This window comes from Balaenoptera borealis, assembly GCF_965194805.1.
Source record: "Balaenoptera borealis genome assembly, chromosome: 1".
NCBI classification, from domain to species: domain Eukaryota; kingdom Metazoa; phylum Chordata; class Mammalia; order Artiodactyla; family Balaenopteridae; genus Balaenoptera; species Balaenoptera borealis.
The window spans coordinates 110946168-110966065 of record NC_138860.1 but is presented as its reverse complement, the minus strand read 5'-3'; the positions used below and the strand labels follow the sequence as shown (position 1 = coordinate 110966065).

The window sequence follows — 19898 nt, the reverse complement described above, 5'->3', positions numbered from 1 at the left end:
GTGTCCTCCCACTGTGTCCTGAATGGCAGGATCTTTTTTTTTTATGTTGGTTTTCTTATCCATGGTGAGGACTTACCCTGGGATCACAAAGATTAATGATGCTTTACGTTGCCCGGATCTCAGGCCTCCAGAATCTTTGTTGAGTGGACTGAGCATGTGAGTGGACCGCTATCTGCATCCCCTTCCAATGATTCTCCCAACACTGCTGCTGTAGTGACAGCAATAAATACATTGAACTGGTGATGAGATGCTGGTAAAATGCCAGTCACCTCGGTCATTCTCAACAGTGGAGAGTAATGTCCAGCAGCTTTCACCTCCCATTTCTGCTGTGGGCCATTATGCAGGGTAGCTGGGTGCCCAGTGGATCTCTGCTGTATCTCCTGGTCAGATCTGCCTTCATGCAGCCCATCAAGCTGCCAGCCTGCTTTACTGTGGCGTCCGTCTAGATATGAGATACCAAGAAGTGCATAGATTATTGCCTCTTGGCATTTGATTTGAAATGCCCATAGCTTCCTGGCTTCCTAACTAACAAATATACTGGTCAGAAAGGCTCCAGATAATCTTGTCGAGTCCAGTGCAGAGAAAAACTTGCTGCTACTAGGAAAATATACACATCTCTACCCTCCCTGCTTCATAGCCCACCCCTACACCCCCGCCCACACTGCCTGCCAGTGCTTGTTTCTCAGGGCACGTAAAGTCGGTCTCTGTCTTCGAAGCCTTTGTGGCTGACCGGACTCTGTAATATCCCAAAGCCTTCTCTCCCGCCTCCACTTCCCTTGCAGTTAGCTCGATTTCAATGCTTCTCTCTCTCACAGTCCCTCAGGAGCAAAGGCACTGGGTAACTTTTCCATGTCTGATTCTGGTTCATCGTCAGCCAGCTGGCAGACCTCCAGGAACTCCTCTCCTCTCCCCAGAAAAATGTGTGCAGCTCAGAAAAGAAAACTAATGAATACTGTGCAATTTCTCGAACTCGATTATGAAAATGATGTAAAGGTTCTTAAGAGGACACAGTTCTTGGGGTAGTTGACATTGCCTCATCACAGAGCATGCAGACAGCTGTTCTTTCCATGACAGCAGTGGTTCTGAATTCTCCTGCCCCCACCGACTGGCTTAGAGCTATTCTGGGGCAGCCAGCTGATGCTGAGAGCCCCGGAGAGATGCCTCCGTGTGTGCATGCTGTAGAAGAAACTCGCATGTGTGTCAATATGATAGTTTACATTAAAGTCCATTTCTAGATGATGGTAATCCTCACAGCCCAGCTGCCTTGTGGCAAATGCTACTGTCCTGACTTTAGATAGAAAGGAATTGAGATGCCTATTTGTCAGAGACCCCAGGCTGTCTGGGAGAAAACCAACTGTATCCTCATGTTTCTTGGTGCGTGGCTCAGAACCTGCTGGGCGTAGCGCTGAGGCTTTATGTGGCTTCCTGGAGAGCAGCCTCTCTGGAGCCCGGCTCCCACCTGCTGTGGGTGTGTTGCAAGGCTTGGGGCTCAAGAGGGTGTGGCCCTAAAGCCCTCTAGCCCTAAATGGGCCTCAGCAGCCTCTCCTCCTTCTGGAGAAAGGCCCAGTGTGCAGCTGCCATCTGTCCTTTCTGACTTGAAATTCTTCTACCTTCTCAGAGAAACAGTTAATGTTTGTTGAGTGAATGATTGCCTCACTATAGGGAAGGGAGGCTGAGTTTTGCAAGGGGCCCTCAGCTAATCAGAAAACCTCTCGGGAGGCAACTGTTAGGCTCTCTCCAAGGTGTGCAGCTCCTCAAGACAAGAATTCCTACCACTTATTGGGCATTTCTGTGCAACAAGCACCATGCTAACTGCTTTACATGTATTAACTCCCTTCATCCTCACAAATAATCCTGTGAGAAAGGTACAATTATTACCCTTTTTTTTTTGTGTAATAAATGATGACACTTAGGTTCAGAGAGGTTAAGTAGCAACCTGCTCCAGGTTAGACGGGAGGAAAGTAACAGAGTTGAGTGTTAAGGTTTGGGAGACATAATAAGTCATCCCTCTTCCTCATAAAGTTCTGAACAACTGAGAGACCCAAGAGGCAGCAGATGAAGATTAACAATATCACCTTGAGTACCTAATGGCTGGGTTGGAAAATACATTGTAGGAGCAGCTTATTAAAGTTTCACCCTTGAAATGGAGAGACCACCTCGCCCTGTCCCAGGCCCAGCCAACAATGTAGACCTGCCCCTGGGGTCTCCCCTGTGAACTCAGCTGATAAGCTGAGAAGGTGTGTCCTCAGTGCTAGGTAGATCCCAAAGAGAGTGACTGAGGGCTGCGACAGCCTGTGCTCTGCTCTTCCCTCCAAACTCACCCTTAAGTCCCTCAAGTCCCTCAAGTCAACCACCTCCTCTGGGAACGAATGGCCATGGAAATACAAACACAGGGTTACCTCCACCAGGATTTAAAACCAGGTCTTTACCAGTCCACCAGGGCACCCCTTCCCCAGGGAGGAACTCAGACCCCAGAACTTAAGAGATCATGGAAACCCTGCCCCTCATTACAGCAGAATCTGGGGTCCACAGGGCTTGAGTGCTTCAACCAGGCTTACACAGTGGGCAGGGCTCTTTCTGATTCTCCTCTTCTCTACCTTGCATCTTCTCTCCCCCCACCCTCCCGAGCTTCACTGAGACACTGGGGACAAACAAGTATGTCACAGCACACAGAATGTCGATGGGAGCTGCCCCGGCTCACCTCATAAACAGAACTATACGTAGATCACCCCACTCCCTTGGGCAACATGGAAGTCAGGGCTCTGCTCACAGGGCAGAGGGTGGGGAACACTGGGATCTGGGAAGGATGGGATCTCACCTCTTATTAATGGTACCAATCCTCCAGCTTCCTTCGCCAAGCATCCTCCCTTCTCCTTACACCTTAGCGCTCCCCTTCTTCTGGAAGATATTTGTCCACCTCTTATGAGAGCTCCTCCTTCCTCCCCCTCCTCCCTCTCTGGACCTGGACCATCTGTTCATTTCCCAGCAGTGTGATGGAATGGGAAGAAGGCAGACAGGTCGGGGTTTGGATCATAGCTTCTCCACTTAGTGTGTGGCATTGGACAGGTCACTTCACCTCTCTTACTTAGCCTTGGTTTCCCCATATATAAAACAAAGTTCTTAACACCTACCTCATAGGCAGCTGAGAGGGTTAATTAAACTAATACACATAAACATGGTGTGGTGTCTGGCTCTTAGTACGTGCTCCATAAATGTTAGTTTCTTCTGTGAGGGGAAGGAGAGGCTTAGTTATTCACCACATACTGGAAGTCTACCATGCACCAGACAAATTGGGTATAACAATGCCTGTCTCCCAAGATTATTATAAATAATTAAAGAGATAATGTTTGCAAAGCTCTTAGTTTTGTGCCTAGCATGTAGAGGTATGTGCTGAATAAATGGGAGTCATTATCATTATCAACCCGCTAAGTGTACAAGCTCTGATTCTGTCCTGTGCACTTAGAGCAGTGCTGGGTTCCTGGGGTTATTATTCAGCCAGGGGTATATCAGCATCCACAGTGAACTTCTCCAAAAACACCTTTCCTTCCCCACTACCCTCAGCCAGAATCACTGCACTCATGACTTGCTGGGGGGAGTTGAATTGCTAAGAGCAGCCCTTCTGGTCCTTGCAGTCCAAGGAACTTAATGACTAAGTTTCCCCTCACAAAGGATGATGGTGAGGGAAAGCCAGTACTCAAATCCAAACCCATAACCAGAAAATGACTGTGGCCCGAGGTTAAGGAAACATCCCCTGCATAGCACATCGGTTTGGCCCCCTCTTTTCTGCATCTAGCATTCATTTTCTTCCTCTTCACTCCCATTTTCAAGGGTAGTTGTGTCACTGCCTAGGGAGGATGACTGGGACTGTTTCCAACAACACTGGTTCAAAAGGTCATCTGATCCAAGGAATCGCCATTTGCTTATCTGTAAGACTCCTTTCATAAGTCTGAGCTCCATGCAGGACATAAAGCAAACCCTAATGTTCTTTGTCCTTCCCTTCCTGTCATGACATGCTCTAGGTATGCTGTAAATATGCTGAGGGAGATTGCCTGTGTTTTTAACTTTGATCTATGAAAACTATCTTTGGAGTCAGCAAAATTCAGTTTCCCCAGAAGTAAGGAAGAAGGTGGCCCATGAAAACACTGTGCTCTGATGGACAGTGTTCCACGTGGGGCTGAGGCAGCTGCCCATTGGCTCCCCCTGTGTTCTTCTTGTCCGCAGCCTAGTGTCCGCTGTGGGCACCATGCTTACCACCGATGCTGGCCCATCATCTGTGACGGCAGCCAGGGTGGGGGCCGGGTGGGGGCATGGTTCAAATGGAAGATAGAACTTTGGTAATCCAAGTTCTCAACATTACCCTAAGTGCTTAAGAAATGGAAAGATTGTAGATTAGTTTTGACATTTCCCAAATTCATTTAGTGTGGGAAATGAAATTAAACCATTAAATAGCTCCTACCCCAAATCTAATCTTCCTCGTGATGGAGAGCAGGTTTCTTCATGTCATTTCTCTTTATCTGCATCTGCTTCTGGAACAGAGTCATTGTCAGAGTGGCCACCCCTGAAGCCCATGCTTCATCCCCTTCCATACCCTTCTAAGCAAGACACTGACTGTGAATACTGTCCTCAGCTGTCATTCCCCAATTGTCTTTGTCTTAGACATTAGACTTGTTGGGAGAAGGTAGTGATTGTTGGCCAGAGACTAGAGAATGCATTCATAAAAAGATTTTTAAAAAAAGGAAGGCGGTGCGAGTCACAGTGGTCAAGGGAATAAAAGCCACTTTGATGCAGCGGCTACTGATTCCATGTTCTGCTAAAAGCTAGAGTCTGACAGTGCTCTGTGCCGCCACTGCCTGAGTCTCATCTCTGACTGACTTCCACACAGATGTGAACCTCATCCACAATCTCAGATGTGCAAGAAATACTGTATCATGTCTCTCAACCTAATTTCTGTCTGTTAACTCCCATTCCACTGGACTGGCAGAAAGTTTAATCCATTATTCTTGGGCTATCCGCCCATGGGTTATATGAGGTGCCAGGTAGCCCCAGGCATTAGTACACACAGGTTGCCCTAGAGACATCCATCTTCCCATCTTCATGGCTCCTTCAAGCTCTGCTTGGGAAGCAGGAGTCTTTTGGAAGGCCACCTATGGCCCTGTCTGCCTAGATGTGCTAGTGGTAGGGTAACCAACCCTCCTGCTTTGTCTGGGACTGTTCTGGTTTTAGCAATGAAAGCCCCCCATGTCTCTGGAAGCCCCTCACTCCTGGCAAACTCAGACCCTAGGAGTGGGCACTCCCCTTTAGAGTCTTGCTACTTTTCTGTGCTCTGCTTTAAAAAAAGGAGAGCTGGACGCCTGGTCAGGACCCACAGATCTCTAACCCTCCCTTCTTTCCCCAGTGCAGGGGAGTCTCATTTTCTAATCCCGGGGTGGAGGAAGACCTGCACACCCACCTGTTGCTCCCAGACTCGGGTCATGTTGGGAACCCCCTTCGTTCACCTTCTCCACTGGTAGGAAGGGCCTGAAGAGCTTAAAATTTTGGAAATCAAAAGCCAGTAAGAATTGCAGACTGGGTGTCTTCTCCTGCCCCCCGCCAGTTCCCTCCCCTCACCTGGGGGAATGAGCACAGGGCCCCCAAGTCCTGCGGGAATGAGGTGGGCAGAGAGGCAAGAAAGGAGGAAATACATGCGGGAAGCGAAACAGAAGTCAGGATAGCAAAGTGAACCATCACACACACACTGGGGATAGCTGGACAGTCCTCCTTCCATTTAGAGTCTCATCTCTATAGACATTTCAGAAACAAGGTCTGTGAAAAATAGGAGAGGAAGAGACTAAGAGAATTTTGGCTCAGCATTCTTATCTAGGCAGGACTAGAAAGTTCCTAAAAGTTTCGGCAATTGGATCCAGTCTTTGATGTTCTTCAAGTGGTTTCATCTTCCCCCTCCTTTTGCCGTTTATAGAAGGCCTCAGCTGGCATAGGGGTGAGGCAGAGAGAAGCATTTGCTAGACTTGCATTCATCCAAGCAGTGAGACAGCTGAGGCCAGATGACTTCATGAGGCTGAATATCAGTGGGGGTGAGAAGGGCCCTCTGGGCCTGCTGGCCATGCCCACGTCTTGCCTCCATCAAGGCGGCAACAAAAACTTCCTGAGATCCAAGAACACAAGCCTGTCGGCCTGGCTCAGTGCCCTGTGCCCAGCCCCGAGCTTAGTAGAGGCACACCCTCCATACGCGTCTGTGGATGGAAGGACGAGCCCCTACTTTCTCAGCCCAGCCCTGGTTCGTGCTGCCTTCACAGAGCCTGGAGCATCTGCTAAGAGTAGCAGGGAGACAATAAAGAAAAAGGAAATACAAGCTCAAAGAGCTGCCCTTTCTTGTTGGAGCTGCCCTAACAACACCTAAGACTGACTGCAAGAAAAGCTGCTTTCCAAGCAGAAGTGCCAGTGGTTAGAGAAGGCCAGAATGGAAGGGCCGATAGTCTTTGGAGCTTCAGAAAGAAGAGTTCTGTTATTACAGCCAGTGTCTTTAAATAAATGCATTTTTCTTAAAAGAGTTTTCATTGCATGCTGGGCCAAGCCATGCACAGAGCAGTAATTACTCCCAGCAGCCTGCGACCTTTCAATCGACTACCAGGCTCTCTGTCAGCAGGCCTTTCTCATGCAGCCTAACAGGTCGGCTATTGCTTCGCCAGCCCCACACCCATCAACAGTGTGTTCATGGAGGGACACACACCTGACTTCAAAAGTTATTCCCCCAGATGTGCAACATACGAAAACATGTAAACAGTCCCATTTCTGCCCTCCATCTCCCTCTTGCCGTTTCCTCGGGCTGAGCTTCAAATCAGAGATATTTGGCATTCCTCTTAACTAAAGAACCAACCTTCTCAGGTCTGTAAATAACATAGCCATTTATTGAGTTTTGAGGGTCTGCCAGGCACCCTGGTACACATTTTACATATGCGGTCTAAGTTTGTCCTCTCAAGGACTCTGTGTGTTAAGTGGGTATTACCCCCATTGTCCAAATGAGGAAGCTGAGGCCCAGAGGCTGAAGAGCTTATCTAGAATGCTAGCTGCTCTGTGGGGATCCATATGACTCCAGGTCTGTAGCCTTAATGGCTTCATTGTGCTGCCTGCAGTTCCTTGTCAAGGGTAAGAGTAAGGAGGAGAGGAAACCAATGGTCTTCACTCACAGGGGACAGCCCATCCATTTAGTCTTCTTTCTAATAAAGCCTAAGATCAAAATACAGTCCGAGCATTTTCCATCCCCTGCATTTCCTATTTCACAGGCTGCAACTTTAATTTTACCTCATGGAAGCCCAGGCCTCCCTTCGCCTCTCTCATTTCCTCCGCTGATTATACCCAGGTCACATGAGGTGAACGCAGGGAGAGCCCTCTGTGGGCCTGCGGGGAGGCAGGCGGCACTCGCTGCGCAGCCCTGTATCCAGATCTGCTCATCACTAAGCATCACGTCCTTGTCCCGGTGGCTTTTCACTGGGAGGGTGGAGCTCTGCTAGCACATCAATGATGGCCAAGTTCAGCAAGATGCAGGGGCCTCCTTGGCTTTTTCTGGATTTTGGGGACCCACAGATCTCTAACCCTCCCTTCTTTGGGGAGGAAGGGGCATGGCTGTGAATATCTGATTCACGTCCATCTTGGTCACCTCTGTCTGGTCACTTAGCCTGTTGAGACTTCTGTTTCCTCATCAGTAAAACGAGAGGGTTTTCCTGGGTGACGTCTGGGGTAGCCTTTTAATCCTTTGGCTTTGCATGAAGAAGTATTATTTGGAGGCCATTCTTGATTTGCCAAAGCATCTTCCTGTATCCATTCAATGAGCGTGAGCCTCACTGGGAGGGCGTCTTGGCCAAGGAATCCCACCCCCGCCACCACGTCCTGCAGGAGAGTGTCAGAGCAGCTGGCACAGAGCAGAATGTAAGGCGGCGGGCACAGCGGCTGTGCTGGGTACACTCCATTAAGTAACTAAAGCCGTCACCACAGAAGAGGCTGTAAATGTTCAAAACCCTGACAAAGTCAGAATAGTAACGAAACGCACTAAATTCGGGACGTGGGAGAAAGCGTGAGACAACTAACTCATCTTTCACCATCCATGCTGCTGAAACTTAAGCCACAGTGTTAAAAAAAAAAAAAGAAAGCACTCTAACCTCTTAATGTTTTTCATAATAATTTTAGAAAGTTTTCTTTAGAAACCTAGGTCTTGTGTGTGAAGATACATTTGTCTGACATTCAAATATTCCTTCAGTTTCAGTTTCTTTTGCTGAAGTCAAATTCACATTCGTGCTTTTACTTAAACCGTACTTTTTGTTTCCATTTTTATAACTGTTGCTTGCCTGCCCATACTTCCTCCCTCTGTCTGTCTCCCTTCTGTGTATCTTTGCAGGGAAACATTGGGGTGAGGTCCATGTGATGTGAGCAGTGGTTATTTCTGAGGGGTGGGATCAGAGCGATTTTCTTGCTTTCTTCTTTGTCTCTACGTTGCTTGATTTTCTTTAATGATGAGCATGAAACTGATAAAGCCATTATTCTAAAAAATAAGCCAAAAGGAAATACATTTAAAAGGAGCAAACAGGACAGCACTGCCGAGCGCCCGGCTTTACAGTGCCTCCACCCGACCTGGTCCCAACCCCGAGGGGCCGGCAGGTTCCCCCACCCGCCGTCTCAACGGACTTTTGCAGCTGGTGAGCGGTGAACTCTTGGGCTGATCCAAGCAGCGAACGCCAGGTCTGGAGGTTGTGCCCCACCTCCCTCAGCATGTGTTTGTGATAAAAACAGGGCTGAGATGAAACTAGCTTGTGATGGTTCCTGCAGGTTTTACCAGAAAAGACCCTTGGATGTACAGGGATCACTCTGGGCTCAGATTTCACTGTATTACTTTTGGTTCTGAGGAAAGTATGAATACCAGTGTTATTTATTCATCATCCAGTTTCTCAGGTTTGTTTTTGTAGTTCTTGTTTTATTTTGAGTTAATAAATATCAGAATTTTGTTAGGAAGGCATTCCAGAAATAAAGCTGGCTATTCACGGCATGGCTTTTGGAAAATGCCTTTCCTCCTGTACGGAGGGAAACTCTGTTTACCTTTTTGAAGAGTCAACAGAAGCTCGGGTTCACAGTTCTGCCACCAAAAGAAGGGCCCGCTTCAGTTTCGTGGGAGGACGAATGGCTGCCCTTCGCTGATGAAGGACACAACGTGGGCTGGGCTGGCTTCCGGCTTGAGTTAAGGAGGAAAAATGTTCTTTCTGTGTAAAAGCTGCAATTAACATTCTTGGACAACTCTCAAAGTAAAGAGGTAATCCGACTTTTCTGTTACCTAAAAGTACACTTAAATCTCTTTCATTTCTCTTCAAAAATTAGAATTTCCTGTAAAATGGGAATAATATACCCATGGTGATGATTTCAGTGAGTCGTGGTGAGAAGCAGATCAAGTAAGATAATAGCAGGAGGGTGCCTAGGGCACTTTGAAGTACTGCACAAACATGAAGCATCTTTAGCTAGAACCTGAGGGCTCGTGTAAGTGCGAAGTGACATTACTTAGTGGAAGCCATTCAGCCAGTCTTTGGAGGCAACGTGATTGGAACCCAGCCTCTTTCTACTAAACCGTCCTGCCACATCCTTGGCTCTTTTTAATGACACATCTCCTAAGAGCACCACTTTATTATTTTGAACCTTTTGGAAGGAAAAGCACAGAGTACAGCTCAAAGTAAATGTTTTCCTGATGGGCCTGAATGAGTCAGAGGTCCATTTCTTGTAAGTGATGCAACTTCTGTCGCATGCGTGTACCGGGGGTGTGCTACCCAACCTCTCTGCATTCTAGTCTCTGCAACTACTTCATCGTCCAGTTGTGGTTGTTAAGAGGATTAAATGCATTCAGGGGAATATAGAATAGGGCCTGGCACATAGTATGCACTCCGTGATTCTTGCCATTATTAGTTACTATTATTATTTATTTACACACAGAAGTTGCACACCTGCCTACTGATAGCGAAAGAGAAAAAAAGGCCACAGGGACAAATTAGGAAGCTACTGCCAGGTCTGTGGCAAGCCATTGGGGACATATCACTAAGGCATCTCTTGAAGTGGGGTGGAAGGGAGCAGAGCACCTGGAAAGAGTTACAATTCCTAGTACTCTTTTTTTTTTAATTTATTATTTTATTTTTGGCTGTGTTGGGTCTTTGTTGCTGTGCGCGGGCTTTCTCTAGTTGGTGGCGAGCGGGGGCTACTCTTCGTTGCAGTGTGCGGGCTTCTCGTTGCGGTGGCTTCTCTTGTCGCGGAGCATGGGCTCTCGGCACGCGGGCTCAGTAGTTGTGGCTCGCGGGCTCTAGAGCGCAGGCTTAGTAGTTGTGGTGCACGGGCTTAGTTGCTCCGCGGCATGTGGGATCTTCCCGGACCAGGGCTCGAACCTGCGTCCCCTGCATTGGCAGGCGGATTCTCAACCACTGCGCCACCAGGGAAGCCCCACAATTCCTAGTACTCTTATTTTCTCCCCACAGAAGGGCTCATTTGCTTTGGGCCTGGCCCCTGGCTCATGACCGCTAATGACGCCAACGTGCTCAATGTCTGAGTGGTCACAGGGCATTTATGTGCAGCTCAAGCAGAGCCCAGGAGGTGCAGTGGACGTGCCTGGGGGGCTCCCCAAGGGCTTTGGTGAAAATGAGCTTTGGGAGGTGCAGGGCTTTGTAGCTCAGCGTTAGACGGTAATGAGAGATCTGCCCTGAACCTTCCCAGGGCAGCCTGGGAGAGCTTCCAGAAGCACAGGCTGAACCCTCCTGTCATGTCCCTTGCTCCACAGCATGGCGTTTCAGCCCCGCCGAGATCCGGGTCTGGAGGAGTCCCACCACAATTCTCTGCTTGACCCCTGAGTCTCAGTTCACTGCCTTCTGCTGCTGCCGTGGCCCCATCCACCCCACGTTCTCTGCAGGGGCCCAGCCTGATGCCACTTCTGTGACGTCTTCTACCCCCTCCCCTCCCCCATGCTCTCTCCTCTCCCTCACGCCAGGCCAGGCTTCCACTCCATGTTGCTCTCTCACCTGAGCTTGAGTTGTAGTTCATCGTTCACGAATCCTCCCAGCCATACAAGACCTCCACCCACCCTCCCCTGCAGCTTGTGACAGACCTTGGTGGACAGTCCATGCGAATCTGAAAGCAAAGCCACCTGTACGTGCAGGGAGTCCTCAGTCCCAGGCAAAGGAACGAGAATGCGACCTAGTGTTGAGGTGCTTCCATTGTCGAGCGGGGAATCCTTCCTTGTATCGATTTTGTGTTTTCACGGGTTCAGTCTCAGGCACAGATGTGTCCACTTGTTTGGTGATGCTAAAGAAACAAGTACACTGAATTTTGTCTAGTAATAAAAGCCTGGTACCGCTACCTCCTTTTTCCTTGCTTCAGGATCTCCTGATTAACCTTCACAACCAACAAAACGTGTTCCCTGTTCCTTATATCTATCCTTTCCACATATTGTTAGGGTCTGCAGATCGCCTTAGCGTTCTGTCATGCCAGGCAAATGCAAATGCTCTGAGCCAGGACTTACAACACTGAACATTTACTGCAGTCCATCTTCCAGCTGCCTGGCAAGGAAGCACTTCTCCTCAGAATAAGTATAAATTAGCTAATGCTGAAACTGCAGAAATTCTCAATCCATATCCTGTGTCATGAGCAATTCTTCCCTCCTCCAGTTCTTCATTCAGACATTAATTCTAGGTCTCTCTGTGGCAATCAGGGTTGAACCTGTGGTAAAATACTAGTGGTGTAGTAGCTGCAGGAAGGCGTATATATAATTTCCCTGTCAGAGTGGTTTTAATGCCATCTTTCACTGGGCATGATACATTAAAGAAAAGATAAATGGTTATGGGCCCCCAAGATCTGTGGAGTCAACACATGCATGAGAAAGTACTATTTTACCTTTAATCATTTTAGCCAGGGAGCAAAATCTATTTTTATTGCTTATGAGCAGTTGTGCTAAACTGACTACGAGGTTATGATCTGTAGGTAAAGGAAGTCCCGCAGAAACTCTATTCCCAGCCTGAATCAGGAAGAACACCAAGAACCTCAGTTCAGAGGGCAGAAGTGGGGCCGTGGGGGGCTGGGGGCAGAGCCCGAATGCAAAGAAAGAGGCTGAGCGGCGTGTGGTGTTGCCGTGGAGCAAGACCACGTGGGGGCCTGGGACGTGGTCTGGGAAGCAGGTCCTGCCCCTCCTGGGTCCCTGAGAGTGTGAGGGATTAAAGTCTACAGATGAAGAAACCACGGGTCCTTTCCGCACCTCCTCCGCGCTTAAAGAATGGCCTCTGTGTTTCCCAGTTGTAAATGAGTTCATCGTCGGTGAGGTCTGGAGGAAAATAGCCACCCTTTATTACATGCTTTCTATGTGCCTGCGCTTTGCTAAATGCTTTATAGGGAATGTGTTCTTTAATCCTCCCAACATCCCTTTGCAGTAGGTGCTATAACTCACTTTACAGATCAGGACATTGAAGTCTGAGAGGGGTTAAATCATTTGCCCAAGACCGACAGCCAGTCGGTAGTAAGAACTAGGATATGAGGAACTTCCCTGGTGGCGCAGTGGTTAAGAATCCGCCTGCCGGGCTTCCCTGGTGGCGCAGTGGTTGAGAATCCGCCTGCCAATGCAGGGGACACGGGTTCGAGCCCTGGTCTGGGAAGATCCCACATGCCGCGGAGCAACTGGGCCCGTGAGCCACAATTACTGAGCCTGCGCGTCTGGAGCCTTGTGCTCCGCAACAAGAGAGGTCGCGATGGTGAGAGGCCCGCGCACCGCGATGAAGAGTGGTCCCCACTTGCCACAACTAGAGAAAGCCCTCGCACAGAAACGAAGACCCAACACAGTCATAAATAAATAAATAAATAAATAAAAGAACGTGAATTTCTAAAAAAAAAAAAAAGAATCCGCCTGCCAATGCACAGGACATGGGTTCGAGCCCTGGTCCGGGAAGATCCCACATGCCGTGGAGCAACTAAGCCCATGCGCCACAAATACTTAGCCTGCGCTTTAGAGCCTGCGAGCCACAACTACTGAGCCCACGTGCTGCAACTACTGAAGCCCACGCACCTAGAGCCCATGCTCCACAACAAGAGAAGCCACAACAATAAGAAGCCCACACACCACAACGAAGAGCCCCCGCTCACCACAACTAGAGAAAGCCTGCGCACAGCAACAAAGACCCAACGCAGCCAAAAATCAATCAATCAATCAATAAAATTAAAAAAAAAAAAAAAAAGAACTAGGATTGGAACCCAGAGACTGGCTACAGGGCCTGTGCTTACCTTAACCACCATGCTTTTAAATAGCCTTTTGTTCTAATTAAAGTTGCTAGTGTCATGTCCATAAAGTTAGAATGAAAAAAAAAAAGTTCCCTGATTTTCCAGAGCACCTGGGGCAATGCCTTTGACCTTGGTTTCCAGTCTGTACCTACCCACCCTGCACATGTGTCTTCAGGATGATGAGCTGGTAGTCAGGGCTCTGAGAACCTTAGATGATCAAAGATGCTTGATCAAATAATGAGCAATGAGTTTCCACATCCCCACTCAAGACTTAAGTCCACCAACAGCCAGTTTGGGATATTAAAAGCAATTTCACATGCATTCTACATAAGTCAGAAATCAAAAGTTCTTGTGGAATACCATTAAGGCATTTCTGCAGGAACCTCATCTGACATCTGACTGAGAATATCCCCTCTGAGGCAAGCAGGGTGCCCTGTGTGGGGAGGTGAATACCCAGCCTTTCATCTTTAAGAACCAAATATTCCTCTCTAGTTGGCCCTGGGGAAGAGGGGGTTACCAAGAGAGGGTCAGTTAATTCCATGGCCTTAGTCTCCTTCTCCTCTGTAACTCAGCTTGCTTAAGACCTGCATCACTGGGGCTAAATTACTGCAGTAGACTCCAAATTAGTTTCTTTACAATGTTTTTGAATGGGTGTATGAAAGGATTAGTTTTATATCATGAGATAAAAAAACTTTCATCCTTTAAGCCAAAAGGCAAGGCAAAACCCAAGCAGGTAGCATTCCAGTGTATTTTCCCAGGGAAGTTATAAATTGTAAACTGCAGTGCAAGTAGCATTTTAAAGATTTCAAGGGAAATGTAAGAAATTCATGGTTTTGAAATTATCGTATAGTTATAAGGAAAAGGTATTTTGGAAAAATGACCAAAGAAATCTTCTTATATGAACACATATATCCACTTGTCCTCTTTGACTTAATAATCTCATTTCTGGAAATTTATCCTTAAGAAATTATCCAAAATCAGGAAATTAAGATGTTCATTGCATAGTTATTTATAATAGCAAAATATTTGAAATAGTCTAAATATGCCCTAGCTACACACACACACACCCCTGATAAAATGTGTATTTATTAAAAATTAAAATTATAAAAGCCATGGAGCAACATGAAAATGCTTATTTTCTGTATAAAGGAAAATAAGTCAGATATATAACAATGACACTGAACCATTTAAATTGTATATCTTTTCATTTCTAGAATTTCTATTCTGTTTGTTTTCTACACTGCCTCTTCATTTTTTATACCGTGCTGTTCATTCTTTATGGTCACTCTTCTGTTATCTCCATAACATCTTAAACATACTTCCTTGAATGCTTTATTTCAGATGGTTCTCAAGGTGCAGATTCTTTTGTTTGACATGCTGTTCATTTCCTTGAGTCACCTGTACATTTTTCCCGTGAAGGCTTCTTCATCTTCTTCAAGGATGGTTGTCTGTGGGCCTCCACAATTCCCTGGCCTGGGGGGATGTGGTTTTGCTCTGCCTATGGCCAGACTCTAGTAATTTCAGTGGTCCTAGGCAGATGTTGCATTTCTTTACCACTTTCCTGGAATGGCTGATTGAGTTTGAATATAAATTCTGTATTTACGCAGACAGCTCAGTTTCCTGGCATGGGCCTGAGCGTTGTTTCTTAGCCCCAAGGTGTTAAATCCCCAGCCCCTCACTCCTAACCTTTACTGATTCCCTGCCCATTAAGTATTTGGGTTCAGCGCTCACCATTAGCTAGGGTCTGCTTTGTTTCTAGCACCTAAACTTCTTTTCCTCCCCTCAAACTCTGCTGTGCATTAAGATAGTTATGCTTTACGCATCATTTCCATATGTTTGTAATGGTGATGCTCAATCCACCATACTGACCAGAAATACTTATCTTTTCCATTTATTACAATTATATGAAAATATATGTGTATATATTCCAGAGACTGGAAGGGACTTTGAAAATGAAATGACCTGTTATGAGTAGAGATAGTGGGTTAATAGTAACTATTTTTCTCTATTTTGCAAATATTCTGCATCGGCATTATATTGTCTTTACAACAGTAAGACTCATCATCTTTTTAACTATTGTCTTTTGTTTCAGAATGTATACACTACAACTGCCATCAATGGGACAGATTTTTGTACATCAGCAAAAGATGCACTCAAACTCTTATCCAAGAATTCAAGTCATTTTACATCTGTTAACTGCTTTGGAGACTTCGCAATTTTTCTAGGAAAGGTGAGATGTCTTCACTAAAATAATAAAGGAACTTGGGATCCAAAAATTAAGCCATACAACAAGACCGTGAAGGACAACTACTGTGTCCTGAGTGCTTACCCTGTGGTAGATGCTGTGTCTCATCCTCTCATTTAATCCTCAATCCTGTGAAGCAACCCTGTTTCGCAGATGAGGAAACTCAGGTTTGATAACTTGTCCAGGATCCCACGATAGGTAGAGCCAGGATTCGAATCCTAGTCTTACTCTTAGCTATGATTTCTTTCTACCATTCTGAATCCTGCTTTCTCATATCTAAAATGAAAATGCTACTAACCTCAGAAAATGAATGTTTTATAGGGGTTGTTTGTCATAAAAATATATGGAAATAGTATTGAAACCTGATGATTTTAAGAGCACTGAATCCATAAATATAAAGATAGAATGGTTAATGCCCCAAATGGAGCCAGTTACATTTCTGCTGTCATCTTTTTCCAAGGAGTTGTATGTGGTCTTGTGAAAACCTCATTTTTCCTATCTGTGAACTAAAGATAACACATCCCCTTTCTGGGTTACAGGGAAGAATCCCTAAAAGAGTGATGAAAGCGGTGCTCCAGCCCCTACTTGGCCATGCCTCAAGTTGAAGGTTCTTTATACTGTGCTAGCGTGTCTCTTTCCGTGTCACCCACTGGGCTTAATTCCACACACCTGTTTGATCCTATTTCCAGTTGACTGCCCTTCAAATTCTTGACCGCAGACGTCCCGACCCTCCCTCCACATCTTCCCTCTTCTAAGCTAGACATCCTTGCTTCTTCCAACCAGTCCTCCACATAGGACACGAATGCCGGGGACATTCATGGTGCCCTAAAATGAACAAGGTATCAGTCTCCAGTTGTGCCAATGCCAAATATGGGGACTCTTGGCTCCTCGTTTAGCATTTTGTGTTTCTGTGGCATTTGGCGTATATCTCTGGTGCGTTACTATCATGGTTAGCTGTCAGTAACAAGTTAGAACATGCATGGACTTCACAGGTGTGTGTTAATTGCACATATATTTTAAGGCACAGCTGGGCCCCAGAGACTTTTCATGGGACAGTAGCTCTAGAAGAACAAACTGATTGCGCCTTTCAAAACAGCCTAATAATCTAAGTTGTAGTTCTATCTAAGTGGCATTGTTTACGTTAGCTTGGTAGGATTGTGGATGATATATTTTGTAATAACTACTTACAAAAATTTTTGGAAGGAGGTTTCATTTTTTCTTTTTTTATACATTTATTTATTTATTTTTGGCTGCGTTGGGTCTTCCTTGCTGCGTGCGGGCTTTCTCTAGTTGCGGCGAGCGGGAGCTACTCTTCTATAACAGACTTGTATTTTATTTTAGGCAGTAATTCATTTTCCTATATTTCCCAAAAGGAACGCATAATTGCTGATTTTTTTTTTTTTTTTGAATGAAGTGGCATGCAGACATTCGCGTCCATCTTTATGGATATCCAAGTGCAGTGCGGGCTCCAGAGGGGCTCCAATTTGTCTGTTAAACAGTTAGGTACATCATGGCCTGTAATCATATTCCTGGAAATATAATAATTACATGTAGCAAAAGCCTATTATCCTATTATCTCCCTACACCAGCATTGGAAAGCCCATCCACTTTAATCCCCAGGGTAAAAGTACTCACATATTGAACTACAGTATATCCACTCACTGGATTGTTGTGCTGTTGTTTTTAAAAATAGCATTTATAAAAAAAATTTTTTATTGACGAGCACTGTTTACAGTAAGGCACATACACTCCCACACATGCACATACATGGAAACTATTGCTTATACCTGACAAATGTCTTTTCTAAAATATCCTAACCAACCAACTTATAAACATTTTCAACAAACTCTTGTTCTGGACAGGTGCTAGTGGTGTGTTTCACAGTTTTTGGAGGACTGATGGCATTTAACTACAACCGTGTGCTTCAGGTGTGGGCAATCCCACTGCTATTGGTTGCTTTTTTTGCCTACTTAGTAGCCCATAGTTTTTTATCTGTGTTTGAAACTGTGCTGGATGCACTTTTCCTGTGTTTTGCTGTTGATCTGGAAACAAATGATGGATCATCAGAAAAGCCCTACTTTATGGACCAAGAGTTTTTGGTAAGTAAACATCTCATTTCCTGTTTTAGACTCCATCCTCACAATCTCAAAAGCGTTGAAGACTCACACATAAAGGAGCCTTGGTTCCCAGCTTATTTTCTCTTCCGGAGGGCCACATGACCCAAATGTCCTGAGAGATTTGGGCTGTATTTTCTGAGATTGATCCCACCTCCCTTATTGAAACCTTCTCCCTGGAAAGAAGTGAAGCTGAGCAATTATCACTAAGCAAATGACCCAGGGTAGGAGGGTCTGGATGGAGTAGCAGTGCAAGTCCCCTTTGGTGCTAATGGCTTGGTCTGGCCTTTTGGATGGTCTGGAGATTTCACAGTTGATCTTTTTCTAAGGCATTTTTGCATCCCCAAGCATCATGTCATACCCGTTGTATTTTAGGGAACACCCACTCCAGTGTAGACCAATCACCTTCAGCGCCAGTATGACAGATCTGCGATTCTGAGGCCCTTTATTAACCACAGCACACAATGTTGAGGAATGCCACACCCTCATTAGAGCCCCCATACTGCTATCTGGAAATAGCAGGCAGCTGTTTCCAACAGCTTTTGCAACACAGTTGTTGCTGATTTGCCTTATCCTGTGTAGACAGGCATATTTTAACAGCTGAATGAAGTCTCTCATCTCTTTCTGTTGTCTGGGTCAAGTGACATTTTAACAATTTTCTTTCATTCTGTTACCCTAAAACCTAGGCCCTTTTGCTTTTAAACAGAGCATGCAAAGCACTCCTTAGTCCGGCCAGGCACTGAAGTTTAACAAGCGCTTCTACAGTTTTATAATTAAGTGTATCCTCATTCTTCTCCAAATAAAACATAAAAATACAGTAGCACTTTGACATATTTGGTATGTACTCCAAAGAAAATATTTCTGATGGTGGTAGGAAGCTAACTAGGTCTTCTTTCTCCAATTTACACTTTTCTGATTAAAAACCTACTTTGAAATCTACCCCCCCCCAAGATATTTTAGTTCAACAGGGAAAACTTTAAGGATTAAATTCCCCGAAATGATATGGCTAAGTAAATGACTGCCAATCTGTGCAGATACAGAACACTGGTCTAACTCATTCTTTTGTTTTTCAGAGTTTTATAAAAAGGATCAACAACTTAAACAATACAAGGGCACAGAGAGACAAGAACTCATTAACGAATGAAGAGGGAACAGAACTCCGGCCTTTGTAAGATAAGCGCCCATCAGGTATTTGTACCTGGAAAAAGTTTCCTTCTCCTAAGAGCCATGCGCAGAATAAACGATAGGGCCCGATGTGGACCCTATTCTTCCTGTTTTTGTCCCCACTATTTGACCACATTACAATACTAGGACCATAAAAGTATACAACCTTTTTTGTACCAACTGGGACTGAAAAACCTTTTAACAACATGTTTATGTGGTCAATTAAAAAGCACATTATGTAAAAACCAATTTAAAGGACAATTCCTCACTCACAACCAATAAACCTTAGCAAAACTCTCTGGAATGTTGCCCTAGTACAGAGGACTTTTCCCTACCCTTCCACTCCTGGAAACGTGCTAAATATGTTACAGCTTTTCAAAGTACAATTCTTAGATTTAGGGACAATTAAAACCGAAAGTGTAAAAGGAACTACCACCTGATGGGCGTGGTATAGAACGGGCAGAAGATTAACCAGGTGTGAAAAGTTAAATTTTGTTAAAAGTACAAGGCTACGTCTTACAAATTAGCAAATGTTCTGCAGAAGCGGTTTTCAACCACAGCCCCACCTGAGATTGCCCGGAGGAAGGTTTAAAGTCCTTCTGCCTGGACCCCATTCCCAGATTTAGATTCAGTGGTGGGTCAGAGGAAAGGGCCACGGTGGGCGTGCACTGGCGGCTTTTCCTTTTTAAAGCTTTAAACAAATAGGAACATCTAACGTGTTGATTGGCAGCCTCGTTTCAACTAGATAACAGGTAAACTGAATTACTAACTCTCCTAACAGGACGCCCAATCTGGCTTATTTGGCAGGGCAAGCAGTGCGATATAAGGTTTCCCTAAACCCCTCTTCCTGGAGGGCAGGAAACAGCATGCTAGCTCGGTCTCCTTTAACAAATGCAAATTACAACTTTTTTCTTAAACAAGACTATTAGTTGAGCTCTGACAGTCTCCTTTAGGAAAAGGATTTACAACAGGGCAGTTTCTCCGAGGCATTAACCTTAGTCACTGCAGCACGATGAGCAAGTCAACTGCGCTTTTGTGGGTTCATCAAACACCCCTATGTCCTCATTATCGGCCTCAGCAAAAAACAAGCAGGCACATTT

At 45.7% G+C, this 19898-nt stretch overlaps 1 protein-coding gene across 4 annotated transcripts in view; it reads left to right on the top strand.

The window, feature by feature from the left end:
• SLC44A3 (solute carrier family 44 member 3) overlaps positions 1-19102 on the top strand; it is an 82294-nt gene extending 63192 nt beyond the window's left edge. For all 4 annotated transcript variants that reach the window (XM_082384426.1, XM_082384425.1, XM_082384427.1 and 1 more), the window contains exons 13-15: positions 15368-15505; positions 17383-17619; positions 18708-19102. In XM_082384426.1, coding sequence (XP_082240552.1) covers positions 15368-15505; positions 17383-17619; positions 18708-18806 — 474 coding nt within the window. In that variant the 3' untranslated portion in view covers positions 18807-19102. The remainder of the gene's footprint in view (positions 1-15367; positions 15506-17382; positions 17620-18707) is intronic.
• Positions 19103-19898: the final 796 nt, after the last annotated feature.